The sequence below is a fragment of the Mchenga conophoros genome, linkage group LG2, assembly GCF_057382185.1.
Source record: "Mchenga conophoros isolate Kocher_MC1m ecotype Shallow Benthic linkage group LG2, M_conophoros_male_GT1.1, whole genome shotgun sequence".
NCBI classification, from domain to species: Eukaryota; Metazoa; Chordata; class Actinopteri; order Cichliformes; family Cichlidae; genus Mchenga; species Mchenga conophoros.
The window spans coordinates 18,567,109-18,587,113 of record NC_140527.1 but is presented as its reverse complement, the minus strand read 5'-3'; the positions used below and the strand labels follow the sequence as shown (position 1 = coordinate 18,587,113).

Here is a 20,005-nt window from a genome sequence, read left to right as displayed (position 1 = left end):
GAAACTCTAAATTGCCCACAGGTGCAAATGGTTGTCTGTGCCTATGTGTCATCCCTGTGACAGACTGGTGGCCTGTCCAGGTTGTACCCTGCCTCTGGCCCTAAGACAGCTGGGATAGGCTCCGGCTGGATGGATGGAAATGAACATACTGGAGGGCTCGTTACCTGCACTGCCATCCGGAGATAATGTATACGTACTGAGCTCGCCAAAGCTACCTCCAAACTCGGAGTGAGCCGATGGCTCGGCCACACGAGGAAAATCAGGGCAGCATCCTCCTCACAGCTACAAAAACAGTGTGAGGTTGTCTATGATTGCCATGCATGGTTAGCTCGCCGCTTGTTGCTGCTGCACACTCACCGTTCTGCGATCGCACAGGAGACAACCTGTCTGCGAACAGCCTCAGGCTGACTGCAGTCATTCTCACAGACTGCTTTTCTACTTCAGAAATGCAGACAGATGAAAACACGTGGTCCTCAGTGTGACTGAGTGGGCTCAGCTGCCTACAGAACTGGGTGCACGTGTAACAGTTAAAAATGAACTTCTGTCCATGTCAATAAATGTGATTTTTAACACGTTATCACAGAAACTGACAACCAATCAAAGGGCAGCTCCCATCTAGCCAATCAGAATTACTTTAGGCCTCTGTCTTCCTGCAGGTACCTGGACACCTTCCATCGAGCCGGTCTCCTATTGGCTAGAGACTTCACACACCTCGACAGCGATGCATTGGTCAGTCTGGGCATAACTGCCACAGGACACAGGAAGAGAATCCTACGATTGGTCGGTTACATCGAGAGGACAGAAGGCCAAAGAGCCAATCGGAACGCAGATCTCCCTCGTGACCGCTGTCAGTCAGTTTGTTCTTCGAAGCGCGGTCGCACCGAGTCGCCCCGTCAGGAGGTGATCAGGAACAGCTCTGCTCCCGATCTCGCCGCCATGCTGGCAAACTCCGATGGCGGCAGGCCAACAGTGAAGCCGGTCCCCAAACCGAGAACTGTCTTCAATCGCCGCAGGACCGCGCCCATCCAGTTCACCCCAACACCCGACCCTGCTCCACCCCTACCCAGGAGGCTTTCCCAGGAGTCCATCTGCCTCACTGTGCTGGAAAGTCTGAGCTCAGCGGACATGCCCACAGCAGACAGTGCTTTGACCTCTGACCTCAGTGACAAGGCGCCGTCACCAAGCCGAAGGTCGAGCCATGGGGAGAGAACTGGGAATGGCCGCTGCAGGTCTCTGTCAGACACTGGAGGGTTACCGCCGGTTCCCCCGAGGCTGAACCGCATCGTCCCCCCCGCCTTGATGCAGGGGAATCCTCGCGCTTCTTCTTCTTCCCCTGTTCCCACAGAGCATTTGCAGGCGCCGTCCTTCATTTCCTGCACGGGTAGTCATGACAACAGCAGGCTCTCTGGATCCTCCCCCTCCGCTTCTCCCCGAGGAGGAGGCCTAGAGATGGTCTCCAATGAGATATATTGGGGCACGTTACACAGCTCTGCTGCCCCCGGTGGGAAGAGGAATTATTGCAGCCAGCAGTCGGCTCCTCCCACTCCACCCAGACAGACACCTGAGAGGAACTGCGAGAGGAACAGGTTAGTCACCGTGATGCACCAGTATTTGGACCGGGGTACGTTCCAATACTCAGTTTCATTTAGCAAGGTTTGCGACTCGGTCCGAGCGGTCTGAAGTCCGCACCTCCTTTAGCGGAGGAGACACGTTCTTCATGAAAGCATCCCACAATTCATAGCTACAGACCATCTGATCATTCCTAAAAGCGATCATCTGGATGTTTTTGCATTAAAGCATCTTTCCTTCACCTGTATCGAGGTCAAGGAGGATGGGTTAGGAAAAGGAGTTTTTGCGTGTTCGAGCGTACCCCAGGATCCATGATATGTTTGTTAAAAATCAGTTTTTATGTGAAGGCCCAGGCCTGACATGATTCATCATTTTCACTGTGTTTGTTTCAGTGGCAGCACTTTAAGTAACAACTCTTCAGGATCAGCCAGAGGTGAGTTCAGAGCTCTGAGTCGCACAGAACAGCCTAAAACCCAGGCAGGTCGAGCCTTGTCTGTAAGCTCTGCCTACAGGAAGACGTCATTACTCGTTTCCTGTCAGCCTGATCGAAACATAAAACTATTTAGTGACTGGTGTGTGAGACTCCTAGTTCCCAGACAGTGCACGCACACTTGAGAACAATGTTCCCTCTAAGCTGCACGCGCGCGCAATTGCGCACTGCTGTCACGGTGTCCGCACACAGGAAATCTGCATTGCACACAAAAAAAAAAATCTAACCTGAATTGCAATGAAAATAAATACGTTAACAATTGATTCTGTTTTACAGTGTGAGTTTGTAAGTGACCGGCAACTGGCCGCTCCAGCCAATAATGCGATTCACATTCGTATATACGCAGCTAATCAACGTTGACAGGCTCTGACAGCGTCCTTATGTGCCGACACCGGTGTTTTAGCGAGCAAAGCGGCTGATGTGGAGTGAAGCCACGTTAATGACAACGTGTACAACCATTGGAGATGTGAGCAGGACAGAAGGAACAACTGACGGAAAAAGTGTGGACTTTATGCCAGTTTTTAAATTGTGTTGATCGGCCACGTAAAACCAGTCATGATAAAAATATCTGCAATGTTTGGTTTTCTTCCTGAATACTGTCGTTGTTTATATTTTATATAAAAACTGCGTTTTATAAGGAAAACGCTCGAAAGCGCTCTCTGCCTGTGAGCAAAAACAACACCAAAAAAAAACCCCACCCTTTCCTATTGGTGGAAAAATGCACCATGTTGACCAATCAAAAAATGATATGGCAACATGGCATTTAGTTGTTTAGGAAGGGGGAAGTTTTAGGAGTGACGGCGGTGTTTGAGATGTGAGAGATTTGCGTTTAGCACAAATCTTGTGTAGTTAGCGTGTAGTGTAGTCAATAGTTTTGTTGTGTGTGTCAGAACAAAGAGGCGACTGCTGAATGTTACAGGTGTTACAGCAGTGATACATCTGCTGCTGTCAGGCCTGCAGGTATCAGGCTGTTGTTCTCCTTTATCTCATAGTGGACAGAAATTATTTTTTGGAGCGGCACAAATAATTTGTGTGGCATTAGATTTGATGCAGAACAGCTGATTGTTCTGTAAATAGTTTGAAATGTTTATTTAAAAAACGCCTTGGCTGCATTTTTAGGTAAACAGCTGCAAAAAACTTTGTTGTTTGCAAAACTCAGTTACTTTTTTGAAGAAGTAACTATATAATTAATTGCCCAGCATTGGTCATTATTTACTGTATTCAGACAGAGTTACAGACTCTCTCCCAGAGCACAGACTCATAATACAAGTCAGAGCTTTATTTAAAAAAAGAAAGTTGTGTTTTCAAAATTGGAGTTCAAGTTATTTTTACTTCCAATAGTGTTAACATGCTACACAGATCGGCTTTGTCATACTGGTCACAGTTTATTTTAACTTTGATGTTATCAAATCAGAACGGACAGGGACGGGGCGCAGGTGAATCCTAACTCCGGTCATTTCTGTTTGGCAGCCTCCACGGACGACCCCGAGGACGAGATCAGCCCGTACTGTGAGACTGTTTTCCAGACCCGGAGACATCCTCCTGCCGCTGAGGTCAGACCGCCACCGCTCCTCCCCCTCACTGACAGAGACGCTCTTCTGACTTTCACAGGTCTGATAAAATGTGCTGCTTTGATCATTTATGTGCAGAGCGAGAGAAGCAGACATGAAGGAAGGGAGGCGAGGAAAGAGGAGAAGCACGCAGAGGATCATGGGTAAGGCGGCTACTCATCCTCATGAAACGAGCATGTAAACGTGGCCTTGGAACCGATTCAAAATGCAGAAACATTTGCACGAATTACTTTAATGGACGTGATGATGTCATGCCCACGCTGTCTGCTTCACGTGCGTTGATAAAGTTTTTTGTGTTTTCAGGGGTCACAGGTTCTCGTGGACGAAGCGTTTTTCGCAGCCGTTTCACCCCGGGGACTCGCCAGGTTACAGCACTGTGGGAGAAGCTCCACCCTCCCTCCGCTGCCTCTCGCTGCCCCACCACGCCCTCCCCTGCGAGGCCGACGAGGACCTTACCATCTCCCCCTACGCCAGTTACACCTCCCTGACCGAGAGAGCCCCGCCCATCATTAGCGGCTGGCTGGACAAGCTGTCTCCGCAGGGGTGCGTTTGTTTCACACAGCTGATGGGGCCTGGATGTGGGAGGAGACTCTAAGTCTGACCCTGTTCTCTCTGTCTTTGTGGTTGGCAGGGGTCAGAGGTCATCTCTGCCCGTTCTGCTGTGTGTCCTTCTGTCTGCTCCTCCCTGTGTCTCCTTCCTCCTGAGGACATGCCTCTGCCTCGTCACTGTCCTTTCCTCCTCTTCCTACACTCGGTGTGTTTCCTTCCTTTCTCCTCTGCTTCCTTCCTTCCTTCCCTTACTGAAATTCACTCAGTGTGGTGGAATTGGATGAAACCTAAATGTGTCTCCTCTCTTGTGTAAGTGGTAATGTGACCCTGGTGTGTGTTTGTGTTTTTCAGGAACTATGTTTTCCAGAAACGCTTCGTGAAGTTTGACGGCAAAAACTTGATGTACTTTGGCAGTGAGAAGGTACTCAGATCTTTATGATGTTGCTGCCGTCCTCGTGGGACGAGCTTAGAATTTGTCATCCTGCAGGTCAGAGGCGTGGGTCACTCTGCGCCCTGCGTTCAGCCTGTCAGGCTTCGTGTTCCTAACGTAACAGTCACCCCGACAGGTTCAGGAGGGTGGGCCCTTGTTAGCACCCTCTCATTAAGCTCCTGAACATTTCAGAGCTTTATTGATCCCAGCAGCGGAAAGACAAAAAAAAGGAAACACTGCTATCACCAGAGCTTGTCGCCCTGCTGACCGCACAGTTTGGACTCATCTCCTCTGACCTGTTCTCTGTTTCAGGACGCCTACCCAAAAGGAGTCATCCCATTGGCTGCCATCCAGATGGCCCGTCCAGCCAAAGACAATAAATTTGAAATTGTGACGAGTCACCGGATCTTTGTGTTCAGGACGGATAACGAAGGTAAACACACGATGTCAGATTCTCTGATTTTTCTCTTCTTGTTGTAAACGTTTTCCCAATAAAAACACAAAATGCAACAAAATTCAAGGTTGATGATAATGATGGTGTTGATGATGATGGTGGGGGTGATGATGATGGGGGTGATGATGGTGGGGGTGATGATGATGGCGGGATGATGCTGATGGTGGTGGCGATGACGATGACGATGATGCTGGTGATGATGATCGTAATGGTGTAGATGATGGGGGTGATGGTGATGATGGCGATGACGATGATGGTGGTAATGATATGTGATGACATGGTTGTGATGTGAAGATGATGATGATTAAAGCGCCTTAAGGCGACTGTTTTGATCTCATGCTGTATGATAGTGATGATGATGATGATGATAAAGATGATGATGATCATCATCGTCATCACGACCATGATAGTGATGATGATGATGGTCGTGCTGATGGTCGTGATGACGATGATGATGATGGTCGTGATGATGATGATAGTGATGATGATGATGATGTTGGTCGTGATGATGATGTTGGTCGTGATGATGATGATGGTCGTGAAGATGATGATGGTTATGATGATGAGGCTGATGATGGCTGTGATGATGATGATGATGATGATGATGATGGTCGTGACGATGATGATGATGATGGTCGTGATGATGATGTTGGTCGTGATGATGATGATGATGATGATGATGATGGTCGTGATGATGATGATGGTCGTGAAGATGATGATGGTTATGATGATGAGGATGATGATGATTGTGGAGATGATGATGATGATGATGATGATGATGGTCATGATGATGATGCTGTTGATGATGGCAAAGCAGTTGATGTGTTTCCTGTGCGTCAGTGCTGCGGCGGCGCTGGGTGTCCACGCTGCAGGAACACGTCAGAGATCAGCTGGTGTTTGGACGGCGGCGTTTTGGTCCTGGAGCTCACTGCCAGAAACATGGGGGCCTGGAACTCAAAGGAACAAAATCCAAAGTGTACGCTGCCATCAACACGGACCAGATCTGGCTCTACAAGAGCGAGCAGGTGAGGGCGCCACCAGTTGACTTCCTGTGACTTTCTCAGGGTCCTGTGACTATTTCACTTCCCATGTTTCTCCAGTGTTTCCGTAACGGCATCGGCATCACGGTGATTGAAGCTCGCGGAGCAACGATCCGAGATGGAAAACACAAGAGCTTCGACCTCATCACGCCGTATAAAACTTTCAGGTGGGTGAGTTGAAACTCAGCTCAGCTGCTGCTTGATTTTGTCAGTACTGTCTGCAGTTACCAGCCTCGCTGACGCTGCATCAATCAAACTCTTGAGAAAGACTCAGGTTTGAGTCTCTGGGCTTTCCTGCTCTGCAGATCAAACTGAGTCCTGCCCTCAGCATGAGAAAAATCTCTTATTGTCCCACACAGTTGGAGTTCTGAGTAATTCTGTTTTAATGAGAACGCTGAGACAAACAATGTAGATGTCGTTAAATGACCTTTGCTGCGCCTCCTCAGCTTCACCGCAGACTCAGACCGGGACAAACGGGACTGGATGGAGGCACTGCAGGAGGCGATCGCAGAAACTCTGTCAGATTACGAGGTGGCCGAGAAAATCTGGTCCAACCGCTCCAACAGGATGTGCGCGGACTGCAAGGCCCTGAACCCCGACTGGGCCTCCATCAACCTGTGTGTGGTCATCTGCAAGAACTGCGCAGGTACGACCTGCTCTCGAGGCTCGACATCTTCACTGATACCAGAATCAGAGTCCTCTTTCTCTGCTGTCAGTTTAGCTCTGATCTAATGACGGCGGCGGTCAGCTGTCAGCTAACATGAGCTAGCGTGACAGAAACACATTTACAACCTGCAGCAAAAGCCTACATTTCATCTCATCCGCCCATCGATCTCTTATTTACAGTCTGTGTCATCACAGAGAGAGAAGCACACTGACTCACGTTATCTGGGACATCTGGTTAGGCAGGCCAGATGTTATCTCTTACCTGTCACAACAGGTAACAGTGGCCCAGTAACATTCCCAACAAGCAGCAACTAACAAAGCAGAAATGTAACCAACAACAACTGTAAGAACCTAACAACATGCACACACGCACGCACACACAGGTTCCCCACAGATCGCCAGGGAAGCTGCTCTGAAGTCAGGAGGTCAGCATGGAGACCTGCAGCAGAAAGAAAAACACCACATGTTGAAGGTGAGGTTGTTTCTGTGGCTCACTGAAAATATCAGGCCAATAAACACACCTGCACAGGTAAACAGGAGCCTGTTTACCTGTGCAGACACGAATCACTGCAGGTGAAACTGCCACTTAGGAGACAAGTCTGTTAAGACTGCAAGATCGTCACCAGGTGATACATTGGTATTGTGCTAGTGTTTGGAGAAGTCAGTGATGAAACACACCAGTGTGTGTCACAGCTGTGTTTCCCACTGTGTGTGTGTGTGTGTGTGTGTGTGTGTGTGTGTGTGTGTGTGTGTGTGTGTGTGTGTGTGTGTGTGTGTGTAGGCCAGCACAGAGGGCTGGGCACGATGGTCTCCAAGGTTCAGAGTCTGAAACTGGACACGAGCGTGTGGAGCAACGAGATCGTTCAGGTGAGAGCGGCTTCAGGTGGCCTCTCGATCTGAGGTTGGTGTCAGTGCGGCTCTCTGCTGTTACAGGCTTTCAGCTGTAGGGGGGGTTAGTGGCAGGTGTAGTCTAACATCCACCTGTTTTTATGAAGTATTCACCTGTAAAGGTGGAAAAGCTTATTAAAGGACACTGAAGCTACTGAGAATGTGACAGAGAAGCTCTAAAGTACCAGCTCGGAGCAGCCGGTTCAGAACCAGCATTCACAGACGCCTGAAAGCAGAGCCGTGCTGTTGTGTTTGTTTGTTTGCTTATACTGTGTGTATGTTTGTGGGCCAGCTCTTCATCATGCTGGGGAACGACCGGGCCAACGACTTCTGGGCGGCCCGTCTATCCGTCTCTGAGGAGTTGGACTGCGATGCGTCGGCTGAGCAGAGGAGAGAGTTCATCGCCCAGAAGTATCGCGAGGGTCGATACCGCCTTGCCCACCCGGCGTTCAGCAGCCAGGAGGAGCTGCTCAAGGTTTGCCCGACTGCTTTCATGAAATAAATACACTTAATGTTGGCATGCTGGGGTGAGAAGGGCCACAACAAGACGGGTCATAAAGGTTCATGCGTGAAATAGCTTCATGCAGCTTTAACTACAGCTGCATGCAGCTGCAACTGTGAACATAACTGAAGCTAGTTAGGACGCTGTAATGCACACATGTGGTGTGTGCGGTGTGGTGCTGGGAGAGCGCGTCAGCCTCATAGATCGTAATGTTGTAGATGAGGTCAGACTCAGACCGCAGCAAATCATAAGCAGCTGCTCTTTGTGTGGGGGGAGCCTTTTTCCAGAGTGCACAGGGGCTCAGTGACCAAATGTTTAAAGCATCAGAGACGAAGATAAAAGCAGCTGGTAGATAAAAACAGGAGGCTTCGACTCACTCACACCTTTCGTCTAAGAAACTTCTGCATCAAAAGGTCAAAGGTTACCCTGATCAGCTGACATGCTGATCCAAACATTTAAAGCCTTAATAAACAATCGCGAAACAGAATCACAGCAGCACAGCCATGAGTCTGTCTCAGACACGCACACACTGAGTTACTGTCAGTCTATAGTACATCTGTGACATCATCAGAAGATGGCTCCTGCGTTTTGTGTGTCCGGGTTCGCAGGGCCTGAGGTTTCCATGGCAGCAAACAGCAATAACAACGATGATGATGTGATAGTGTGCAGAGATGGTTCTGGTGTTGACGATGATACTTCGTGTCTCCAACAGGTTCTGTGTTCAGCCGTCTCTGAGCAGACTCTCCTGAAAACGGTGACTCAGATTTTCTCAGAGGCGGAGTCAGCTCACCTCGCCAACGACTCCAACGGCCGCCACCCCCACCTAGCGGATCACTGCAGCACATCAGGTTGGACTCTACTGTGCTCTGCTGTACTCTAATGCACTCTGCAGTGTTGAGCTGCGAGGAAGCAGGGCGTTGTATTTGATCCGATTAAATTCAACGTGTGAAGTCGGTGACTGAGCTCGGTGCGGAGCAGCGTTGGCGCTGAAGGTCAGCCGCTCCGTTATCAGTGCTGTCCTGCAGGGAGGCTTTCTCACTGTCACGCTCGGCTTCACTGAGCAGTTTTCCGAGTGTTGGCTCAGCAGAAGAACACCTGCGTCAGTGTCAGTTTGCTCCAGACGCAGCTGTGCAATATTTCTCTTTCGTTGATGTGATTGGCTGACGGTGTTTATCTGATAATGTTGTGCTTTTATCGGTCAGATCCCAGCGTCTACGATGAAATCATGCAGCCGATTCTTCACTCTGGGTACCTCTACAAGTCGAGCTCTGCCAACAGAGGAACAATGTCCAGAAAAAACAGAGAAGGTAGGAAGAGGCGGGGTCAGAGGGTTTAAGGTTTAAACAGTCCTCAGATCAGAACAAAGAGGCGGTAAACGCCTCCAACACCTGCCAAAATTCACCTAAACCAAAAACTGTCAGAGACGTTTTCAGGTCTTCAGCAGGTTTCTGCTTCAGTGTTCAGGCTCAGAGCACAGGGCGGGATGTTAGCTGTGTTAGCTCACAAAGGCTGCTGGCTTGGTACCACAGACCAGGACGTTGTAGCACGAGCTTGAAATGTGGTGTTTTTTAACGTCATCTCTTTTCAAACATCTCTTTTCCCTCAACATAAGGATTATCTGATTTCTGAGCAGTGCTGACAAAGTAAAAGTTGCTCCTTAGACGTTTATTCAGATTGTGGTTTTGTTTCGTCCCGACGGCTGAAGCGCAGCTTCCAAACTCCATCAGATTCTCTGAGCCGTGTGCGCACTGGCAGCAAACACAAAGGAATTCTGGGAATTCTTGTGGAATTTGAGGCTACGCTGATACGATAACAATCAGAGCAGACTACAGCCACTCTGTAGCATCGTGACGTAGCTGTCGACGTATGCAGAATCATTTATGGCACTGACAGTTTGCTTCACCGCCCGCCTGTGAGCAGCACTAATGTTGCAGATGAAGAGGAGGGGAACGAACATTCATAGCTGAGTCTCGTGTAAAATTCTCTGTTCTCATCATCAGACTTCCAGAAGTTCTGGTGCTCGGTGGATCAGTCTCTGGTCTTCTACGAGTCGGATCGATCAGCTGATCCCAGCCTGCAGATCAGCGCTAAAGACATCGTGTGTTTGGGCGTCAGTCGACCCGACTCCTCCAACAACAACGGATTCATTGACAGGTTTTTATTCGCCAAGCTCCACGGTTAAACAGAAAGCTCAGATGGTCAGCCTGGTCAAACTCAAACTTTTCTCCCTCAGGTTTCGTTACACCTTCGAGTTGTATCTGACGTCGGAGAAACTCTTTCAGTTTGGCTTGGAAGCGTCCGACGAGCTGCACAGCTGGACCAAAGCCATCGGAAAGGTCTGCGCCGCATTTCGTCTGCATCCTCCTCACAGAGCAGCTGAACACGTTTGTTCTGCTGTTCATGTTACAAACAATCAAATAAATAATGTTACAAAATTGTTCTAACACAAAATATTTTCCCTAAAAACTTCCTTGAATAAAAAACTGATCCATGTTTGTGCTGCGACCGTCACCAGGCTGCCACGCCGCTCAGCTGTCACTGCCTGCTGACCCGAGAGTTTGAACGGGTCGGGCTTCTACGGTACCGGGCGATGCTGGACCCTCAGCAGTGGAAGGAGGCTTACTTTGTCCTGCAGAAGTCCAACCTGTTCATCTGTCCCCGCAACGACGGCGCCGCCGAGGACATCATCAACCTCAACCGCCTGCAGGAGCTGAGTATGTGTGCTGGTCCCGGTCCGGGTCCTGGTGAATAGTTCTGATGGAGTCTGATTGTTATTGACGGAGCGCTCTGTGTTCAGGTATCACCTCCGAGATGGAGAACCAGGAGAAGAAAGACATCCTGGTCCTGGTGGAAAAAGGAAGGTGAGTCTGGTCTAGGCTTCAGTTTGTTGTCTGCTTCACATTTTGCTTCACATTTTGACGCACATGCGTTCGGTGTTCCCGTCAGAACGCTCCACCTGCAGGGCGTCGGTCGCGCAGACTTCTCTCTGTGGTACTCCGACATTCAGCGAGCAGCCGGCGGTAAAGGAAATGCTCTGAGAGACCAGCAGATGAGCAGGAACGACATCCCCATCATCGTGGACAGCTGCATCGCCTTCATCACACAGTACGGTGAGGAAGACTGACAGACTTTCCTTGTTGGTAAGGGTTGGGGTTAGGAGACTGTAGCTACGCCACTGTGGGCTCTGCTGCTGATGGAGGATCGTCTGATTAAACTGAACTGAAGAGGTGGAGGAAGCTTCAGGTCTCAATGGTGACAGGACAGTGAGATGAACAGAGCCTCTAACCCTCCTCAGGTCATTTTAAATAAATGAAAATATTTGGAAAAATGCACTTCTGAAGTACTTTTATGGCACCGTGCTCACTCACTCGTGAGCTGCTGCAACATGAATCAAATGGCTGAATTGCCACCTCAGCATGCAGGCAGCTTCTATAGAGTCTTGCTAATGACCTGCTAGTTGTATTCAGGTGTGTTGCAGCAGGGACACATGGAAAAGTTTCAGGACAGCGGCCCTCGAGGACTGGAGTTTGAGTTAGACGATACAGTTCACGTACTTCCTTTTGACCCTGGGGCCTAACCATGTAAACACTGGATTTCAAAGGATGTGAAGACCTTTTATTCGCTCACACATGAGAAAACGATCATTTAAAGACTGATTATCATCTTAATAATTCAGACTATTTTAGATATCTCCAATTGAGGACCTACTTCCAGCAGAACATTGTCACCAGAACTGATCTATATGATCCAATACTGATCCTTCTTCGTGGAAACAGGTAAGGCTGCGAGGGTTTTGACAAAGAAGCCTCACTCTACGGGCTGTGATAAAGAAAATGAAGGAAACATTTCAATATTAAATGAAGAATCGTTGGACGAATGTTCCTCCTTGTGGAAATGTACAAATTCCAGTATATGTCCAGCTGGAAATGTCTGATGTGTTTTTTCATCTGGACACAGGTACACTGTTGGAGGTTAGGTGGGCCGTTGGCACATGTTTTGGGGCTTCCCTATTATTAAACCCGTAAAAGTTTAGTCAGTATATTTAAGGTAAATAACATACCTTTATAATTTTCTACCATACTCGTCTGCTGGGTAGAAAAGGTGCTTCTAGCAGGTGATTAACCCAAGCAAACCTGCGCTCCTCCCCGATGAGCTGCTTGAGTTTAGGAGGAGGAGGAGCAGTGTGTTAGATGCATTGTGAAGACTGAACCTCACTGCATGGTTCTTCTGCCGTTGTCATCAGGACGACTTGCTGCCGGGTTGAACTTGGCGTGTTTTTCCCTGCAGGATGTTTTAGAGCCAGAAGAAAAACCCTGCAGACCAGCTTATGTGTGATTTTACTGTTTCTGCTGATAAATGATGTGCTCAGATGTGATGAAAGAGGCACGCAGCTCTGTTCCCCTGGTTTCTCATGTCAGGATAACAGAGCCGTGTGACCGAAGCCGCTCTGGGTCTGTGCAGGTCTGGGTCACGAAGGCATCTACAGGAAGAACGGAGCCAAATCCAGGATCAAGCTGCTGATGGAGGAGTTCCGCAGAGACGCTCGAAACGTCAAGCTGCGGATCGGGGACCACTTCATCGAGGACGTGACCGACGTACTGAAGAGGTTCTTCAGAGAGATCGATGACCCAATCTTCATGGTCGACCTCCACCCACTGTGGCAGGAAGCTGCCAGTGAGTCCACCTTTCTTCTGAGCGGTGCTTCTGCTGTCAGGGTTCAGGTCCAGACCACAACCCGAACATCACCTGATTTTACTTATATTTCAGGGACGGTCGGCGGTACACCTTCAGCTGATTGTAATTTGTCTAAATGAGTGATTGGTGTCTGTAACGAGTTTGTTCTTCATGGTCAGAAATCCCTCAGAGGCGTGCGAGGCTGGACCGTTACAAAGACATCATCCGCACTCTACCCCGAGTCAACCGGACCACCCTGGCTGCTCTCATCAGTCACCTGTACAGGTGAGCTCCCTAAGAAGCTGCACTGGTTACACCTGGTGGGGGTGGGACTTAGGAACTTGCCTTTTTGTAGAAAACAGCAGGTGAGTGTAGGACACTGAGCCAAACGATGAGTCTAAAGAGGTTACCTGCGGTTCTTCAGGGTCCAGAAGTGCGCAGATCTGAACCAGATGTGCACCAAGAACCTATCGCTGCTCTTCGCTCCAAGTCTGTTCCAGACGGATGGGAAAGGTGAGCATGAGGTGAAGATCGTGGAGGACCTGATAGACAACTACCTGTACGTCTTTGAAGTGAGTAAGCCGTAGGGGCACACCAACACGTTCCCCCGTGTGTGACGTTGTCCTGTGTGTGACGTTCTCCTGTGTGTGACGTTCTCCTGAGTGTGAGGTTCTCCTGTGTGACATTCTCCTCTCTGTGTCATGTTCCCCCGTGTGTGACGTTGTCCTGGGTGTGACGTTCTCCTGAGTGACGTTCTCCTGTGTGTGTCGTTCTCCTGTGTGTGACGTTCTCCTCTCTTTGTCATGTTCCCCGTGTGTGACGTTGTCCCGTGTGTGACGTTGTCCCGTGTGACGTTCTCCTGTGTGTGAGGTTCTCCTGAGTGTGAGGTTCTCCTGTGTGTGAGGTTCTCCTGAGTGTGACGTTCTCCTGTGTGTGACGTTCTCCTGTGTGTGAGGTTCTCCTGAGTGTGAGGTTCTCCTGAGTGTGAGGTTCTCCTGTGTGTGACGTTCTCCTGTGTGTGACGTTCTCCTGTGTGTGAGGTTCTCCTGAGTGTGACGTTTTCCTGTGTGTGACGTTGTCCTCTGTGTCATGTTCCCTCGTGTGTGACGTTTTCCTGTGTGCGACGTTCTCCTGAGTGTGACGTTCTCCTGTGTGTGACGTTCTCCTGAGTGTGACGTTTTCCTGTGTGTGACGTTGTCCTCTGTGTCATGTTCCCTCGTGTGCGACGTTTTCCTGTGTGTGACGTTCTCCTGTGTGTGACGTTCTCCTGTGTGTGACGTTCTCCTGAGTGTGACGTTCTCCTGTGTGTGACGTTCTCCTGAGTGTGAGGTTCTCCTGTGTGACATTCTCCTCTCTGTGTCATGTTCCCCCGTGTGTGACGTTGTCCTGGGTGTGACGTTCTCCTGAGTGACGTTCTCCTGTGTGTGTCGTTCTCCTGTGTGTGACGTTCTCCTCTCTTTGTCATGTTCCCCGTGTGTGACGTTGTCCCGTGTGTGACGTTGTCCCGTGTGACGTTCTCCTGTGTGTGAGGTTCTCCTGAGTGTGAGGTTCTCCTGTGTGTGAGGTTCTCCTGAGTGTGACGTTCTCCTGTGTGTGACGTTCTCCTGTGTGTGAGGTTCTCCTGAGTGTGAGGTTCTCCTGAGTGTGAGGTTCTCCTGTGTGTGACGTTCTCCTGTGTGTGACGTTCTCCTGTGTGTGAGGTTCTCCTGAGTGTGACGTTTTCCTGTGTGTGACGTTGTCCTCTGTGTCATGTTCCCTCGTGTGCGACGTTGTCCTGTGTGTGACGTTGTCCTGTGTGTGACGTTCTCCTGAGTGTCGTTCTCCTGTGTTTGACGTTCTCCTCTCTGTGTCATGTACCCCCGTGTGTGACGTTCTCCTGTGTGTGACGTTCTCCTGAGTGTCGTTCTCCTGTGTGTGTCGTTCTCCTGTGTGTGACGTTCTCCTGTGTGTGTCGTTCTCCTGAGTGAAGTTCTCCTGAGTGTGACGTTCTCCTGTGTGTGACGTTCTCCTGAGTGAAGTTCTCCTGAGTGTGAGGTTCTCCTGTGTGTGAGGTTCTCCTGAGTGTGACGTTTTCCTGTGTGCGACGTTCTCCTGTGTGTGAGGTTCTCCTGTGTGTGAGGTTCTCCTGTGTGTGAGGTTCTCCTGAGTGTGACGTTCTCCTGAGTGTGACGTTCTCCTGTGTGTGATGTTCTCCTGAGTGTGACGTTTTCCTGTGTGTGACGTTGTCCTCTGTGTCATGTTCCCTCGTGTGTGACGTTGTCCTCCCTGTCTCATGTTCCCTCGTGTGTGACGTTTTCCCGTGTGTGACGTTCTCCTGTGTGTGACGTTCTCCTGTGTGTGACGTTCTCCTGAGTGTCGTTCTCCTGTGTGTGACGTTCTCCTGTGTGTGACGTTCTCCTGAGTGTCGTTCTCCTGTGTGTGACGTTCTCCTGTGTGTGTCGTTCTCCTGAGTGAAGTTCTCCTGAGTGTCGTTCTCCTGTGTGTGACGTTCTCCTCTCTTTGTCATTTTCTCCTGTGTGTGACGTTGTCCTGTGTGTGACGTTCTCCTGTGTGTGACGTTCTCCTGAGTGTCGTTCTCCTGTGTGTGACGTTCTCCTGTGTGTGTCGTTCTCCTGAGTGAAGTTCTCCTGAGTGTCGTTCTCCTGTGTGTGACGTTCTCCTCTCTTTGTCATGTTCCCCTGTGTGTGACGTTGTCCCGTGTGTGACGTTCTGTTTTGTGTTTCAGATCGATGAGGAGCATCAGACCCAGATTGAGCTGGAAATCAGCCTCATCACCACCTGGAAGGACACTCAGGTACACAAACTCACTCTTGCACAGACACACAGGTGAACCATAGAACGTAGAACATGTGTTAAGTGTTTCATTCAGCGTCCTGGTCTCTGGGACCAACGTGATCATCCGTCTCTATCCCAGCATCCTGTTGCCCCACCCTCTGCATGTCCTCCTTCACTACACCCATGAACCTCCTCTGAGGCCTTCCTCCTCTCCTCCTGCCTGGCAGCTCCATCTTCATCATCCTTTGTGCGATGCGTTCCCTCAGCCGGTCCTCGGCGGTTCCTTTTAAAGTTTAGCTGATTTTGCCTCTGTGTCTGAAACCGCCGCCTGATTGGTTGATTCTGTACAGCTCTCTCAGGCCGGTGATCTGATCATTGAAATCTATCTGGAGATGAAGATACCCGACTGCTGCATAACTCTCAAAGTAAGGCTGGGCATCGTTAATCAGAACTTTTATTGATAGCAATAATGACAATTACTAAAGCTGTGTGACCTCTGACCCGTGCAGGTGTCTCCCACCATGTGTGCTGAGGAGCTGACCAATCAGGTTCTGTACATGAGGAACGTCCCAGCTGGGGACAAAGACGTCTGGATGACGTTCGAGGCCATCGAGGACGGTCAGCTGGGTGAGCAAACACTCCTGTCTCTCTCAGGAGGTCAGAGGTCACCTGTCTCACATGTTGGTTGTTGTCATGTTTCTAGAGCGTCCGTTACACCCCAAAGAGAAGGTCCTGGAACAAGCTCTGCAGTGGTGTAAGATGGCCGACCCGAGCTCCGCCTACCTGGTGGTGAAGAGGGTCCCTAAAGGAGAAGGCATCACTCTCCTCACCTGTAGGTGGACACAGCTGTGCAATAATAAGCTTCTGATGTTGCATTAATGGCTAACGTGTCCACCTGTGTGTGCCTGTCAGCCTATAAGAGCGAGATCATGAAGGTGGGTCTGCTGAGGTGTCGCGAGGAGCCTCCGAAGCTCCTTCAGGGGACCAGGTTCCAGGAGAGAACGTTCCAGATTCGACACCACAAACTGCTGCTGCTCAAAGACAAGAAGGTAGTCGGGAACAGTAGACAGCAGTAAAACAAACAGTTAAAAAAGAATAGAATAGAATAGATATCATTGTACATGGACAACAAAACTGTAGGCGCTCCACACCAACTGTGGCCGAATACTTAACAAACAGGAGAAATGTGTACAAAATACTGGAGAACAAGAAGACGAGTAACACCTGGGAAAACATTAAAAACCAAAATAAGAACAGAAAACCAGCAAATCTCAGTAAGACAATAGTAAAAAACAAAAGTCTCAACATCTGTGTCTGCAGAGCATCAAACCTGAGAAGGAGTGGGCTCTGAAGTCCTTAAAGATCTACATCGGCATCCGCAAGAAGCTGAAGGCTCCAACCAGGTAACACACACAAGTCTGGTTTGCTATCCTCGTGGGGACCTCCCATTGACATAATGCTTTTCCTAGCTGCTTACCCTAACCATCAAAAATGAATGACTAACACTGACCCTACACCTAAACCGAACTCAAATGTAGCTTCACACATAAACCACATTTTGAGTGTGAAAAATGGCCTCAACCCTGGGCTGTTGGTCCCCACCAGTATAGTAAGAACCCGTACACACAAACACACACACACAAACACACAGACACACACCCACACGCACATAGACACACACATACACACACTCATGCACACACATGCACACACACACTCCTGCAGTCTGAACTGAGCACTGAGCGTCAGAGGCTGATGGCTTGTGTGTTTCCTGTGCAGGTGGGGCTTCACAGTGATGTCAGACAAACACCAGCTGTAAGTATCAGGGCTCACCTGTCCTCCTCAGCGTCACACTCACCTGCAGCTGATGTTTGACTCAGTCACACATGGACGTTGTGCATTAAAATAAAAGCTCTGAGGGTTTGAGTTTTGCATGAAGTCAAAAGTATCTGCCCCTCCCCTCCACCAGGTACCTGTGCTGCAGCAGTGAGGCCGAGCTGTGGGATTGGATCACGAGCCTTCTCAGAGCTCAGGTACGTTTACCTGCACACTGGTCTGGGATCAGCCGTCGCTCCTGTGCTGGCCATCATGGATGTACTTCTGTTGCAGAACGATGACCCGGGTCCTCCAGTGCTGCGCCGCCACTCCTCCTCTGACATCTCCAAGCAGAAGTTCGGAACGATGCCGCTCGTCCCCATCAGAGGAGACGAGAGCAATAGCAGCATGCTGTCGGCCAATCAGACGCTGGTTAGGGTCCAAATCTCTGCTGTTTCTCAGACATGCTCAGTAAACTCTCACAGGTCAAATGCACAAACCCGTCATCTGTACTTTGTCTTCCCCCTGCAGAGGAAACTACACGACCGGAGAACTCTCTCCATGTACTTTGTAAGTACTCTGTACTTCCTCTCGTCTCACTCATGAGCCTGTAGTTTAACCTTGGGTCTCGTGTGTGTCTCCAGCCCATGAAGGTCCAGCAGGACTCGTTCGAGGAACGCTCGGAGTCTCCTGACCTGCCTGAGCCGCTCTATGAGGAGGTCGGCGACTTCGGCCTGCAGGTCCTGAAGTCTCTGGAGACCAGCTTCCTGTCCAGCAGCATCGCAGAGACCCAGGAAGTGCCAGACCACCCCCCACTCAGGTTGGTTCCCGTGGAGTCCAGAGATTTGGATCACATGATCATCCCGGAAGTAGTCCGGATGGCGAGAGGCTCCGTGGAGACTCTGGAGCAGAGCAGCAGCAGTAGCGGAGGAGCCGGCGGAGGCGATGGAGATGCAGGCTCTCCAGATTCAGATGCTGCCAGCCAGCCTGCAGTGAGAAGCAGGCAGACGCTGATGGGAGTCTGCACGCCATCGCAGGAACTGCTCCTGCAAGAGCTGTCCTCCGCCTTCATCAAGAATACCACGGAGGAGGAGCGGGAGGAAGAGGAGAGGCCCTACGATGTCTGAGGACCGAACAGTGGAGTCACATGATCTCCCTCCATTCACAGCACGCCAGCAGTCGACTCAAGGTAGCCATTCAGGTTACAGAGACAACGATCACATGACCTCATACAGGACCCGTCAGGCAGACTTTACTGTAAAAGCTGCGGCTGAGGAGGGCCATGTGATTCGGCCGCCTGTAGGTGATTGGAGCTCAGTTCGGGGCTGTACTAAACTCAGCGGCTCTCTGACTTTTTCAGCCTGTGTGTGTGCAGCGTCCTCTGCAGCCAGGAGAGGGCGCTGTATCAGTTTGTACTTAACAGACTGAGAGCTGAGTGTTCTCTTTATGTAACAGGAAGTTTGATCACACGTGTTTAATTGTGAATGACTCACAAACGGTGAAAAATGTTTTTATGATATTTTAATGTTTCCAACGAGTCTAATCTGATATCTCACATCAGTAACCTTCTCTAACCTGTCAGTTCAAATACTCGATGAAGCTCACACAGGTAAAGGAGGAAGGTGTCACAGGTAACCCACAGCGCTGTTCCTGCGGATGTGTTTAAATAAAGTTAGAAGAGACTAAGTGACAGAGAGCCGGCTTCAGTGACGACTCTGGGATTACACATCAGATTACACAAACGATGACATCATGGAAACGCGGAGCTGTGAAGATTAAATTGAAGTAAACGAGCTGCAACGTGTGGAACAAATCAAACTGTGAACACAGTTGGTCACATCTAAACGCAGGCGCCTCATTGGTCAGTTCTACACGTCTGTGTGTAAAGTGACCAATGAGGCGCCTGCCTCAGTCTTAAATTGGCTGTCTGGAAGTCATGCGTTGGTTTGGCGCCTCCTGCTGGGACAGTGTAACGTGTTCTTCCTGTCGCTCTGTCAGTGCTAATGCTGCATTTCCTGTGAGGATTTCATAATAAAAGTCATGTGATGATCCAGCTGGAGTTCATAGTACTGCAGTACTTCCATCAGTTATCACTTTGTATTAGTTTGGAAGCTGTATGAACATTTTTATAGACATGTTAATCATATAAAGACACTTGTAAACATATCTGCAGTAACACACACGTGTGTATTTATGGGAGTGTTTCCCAGTAGCCACAGTGTTCCAGTAAAGCTGCTGGTGAGGCCAGACTGGCCTCACTGGTTTGTGTTGCTGAAACCTCTGTGTGCTCATGTTCCTGTACAGATTTGGGATGTGTTATTAAAATGCTGGTTTGCTGCAAATTGATTGGTTCAGAGCTGTCATGCCTTATCCAATATTTCCTCTTATTCTGAAAAGCTTCCTCTTGATGGCTTGGCAGGATGTGATGCAGAGAGCGAGCAGCAGGTATTCAAACATTCTGCAGGGAAGTCTTCTTACAGAGAAACTGCTTCCTCCGAGGGAAGGGTCCTCGTGTCAGAGTGTGGACAGCCTCTCAAAGAAGCCGAATTAATCAGATCTGAGAGCAAACTCGAACACAAAGA

At 49.6% G+C, this 20,005-nt stretch overlaps 1 protein-coding gene across 2 annotated transcripts in view; it reads left to right on the top strand.

The window, feature by feature from the left end:
- Window positions 1–19,759, top strand: part of arap3 (ArfGAP with RhoGAP domain, ankyrin repeat and PH domain 3) — a 28,766-nt gene extending 9,007 nt beyond the window's left edge. The window contains exons 3-36 of one of the 2 annotated variants that reach the window (XM_085287381.1): window positions 657–1,586; window positions 1,962–2,002; window positions 3,530–3,612; window positions 3,709–3,773; window positions 3,934–4,173; window positions 4,262–4,384; window positions 4,531–4,600; window positions 4,922–5,042; window positions 5,904–6,088; window positions 6,164–6,270; window positions 6,550–6,749; window positions 7,551–7,636; window positions 7,950–8,132; window positions 8,872–9,007; window positions 9,362–9,466; window positions 10,160–10,313; window positions 10,393–10,495; window positions 10,675–10,873; window positions 10,957–11,020; window positions 11,106–11,269; window positions 12,621–12,833; window positions 13,013–13,118; window positions 13,258–13,405; window positions 15,559–15,627; window positions 15,959–16,033; window positions 16,118–16,235; window positions 16,312–16,440; window positions 16,521–16,657; window positions 16,929–17,011; window positions 17,388–17,423; window positions 17,578–17,641; window positions 17,718–17,855; window positions 17,955–17,993; window positions 18,068–19,759. In XM_085287381.1, the coding sequence (XP_085143507.1) occupies window positions 657–1,586; window positions 1,962–2,002; window positions 3,530–3,612; window positions 3,709–3,773; window positions 3,934–4,173; window positions 4,262–4,384; window positions 4,531–4,600; window positions 4,922–5,042; window positions 5,904–6,088; window positions 6,164–6,270; window positions 6,550–6,749; window positions 7,551–7,636; window positions 7,950–8,132; window positions 8,872–9,007; window positions 9,362–9,466; window positions 10,160–10,313; window positions 10,393–10,495; window positions 10,675–10,873; window positions 10,957–11,020; window positions 11,106–11,269; window positions 12,621–12,833; window positions 13,013–13,118; window positions 13,258–13,405; window positions 15,559–15,627; window positions 15,959–16,033; window positions 16,118–16,235; window positions 16,312–16,440; window positions 16,521–16,657; window positions 16,929–17,011; window positions 17,388–17,423; window positions 17,578–17,641; window positions 17,718–17,855; window positions 17,955–17,993; window positions 18,068–18,550 (5,197 nt within the window). In that variant the 3' untranslated portion in view covers window positions 18,551–19,759. The remainder of the gene's footprint in view (window positions 1–656; window positions 1,587–1,961; window positions 2,003–3,529; window positions 3,613–3,708; window positions 3,774–3,933; window positions 4,174–4,261; window positions 4,385–4,530; window positions 4,601–4,921; window positions 5,043–5,903; window positions 6,089–6,163; window positions 6,271–6,549; window positions 6,750–7,550; window positions 7,637–7,949; window positions 8,133–8,871; window positions 9,008–9,361; window positions 9,467–10,159; window positions 10,314–10,392; window positions 10,496–10,674; window positions 10,874–10,956; window positions 11,021–11,105; window positions 11,270–12,620; window positions 12,834–13,012; window positions 13,119–13,257; window positions 13,406–15,558; window positions 15,628–15,958; window positions 16,034–16,117; window positions 16,236–16,311; window positions 16,441–16,520; window positions 16,658–16,928; window positions 17,012–17,387; window positions 17,424–17,577; window positions 17,642–17,717; window positions 17,856–17,954; window positions 17,994–18,067) is intronic. The other variant, XM_085287390.1, reaches the window with a different exon arrangement.
- Window positions 19,760–20,005: the final 246 nt, after the last annotated feature.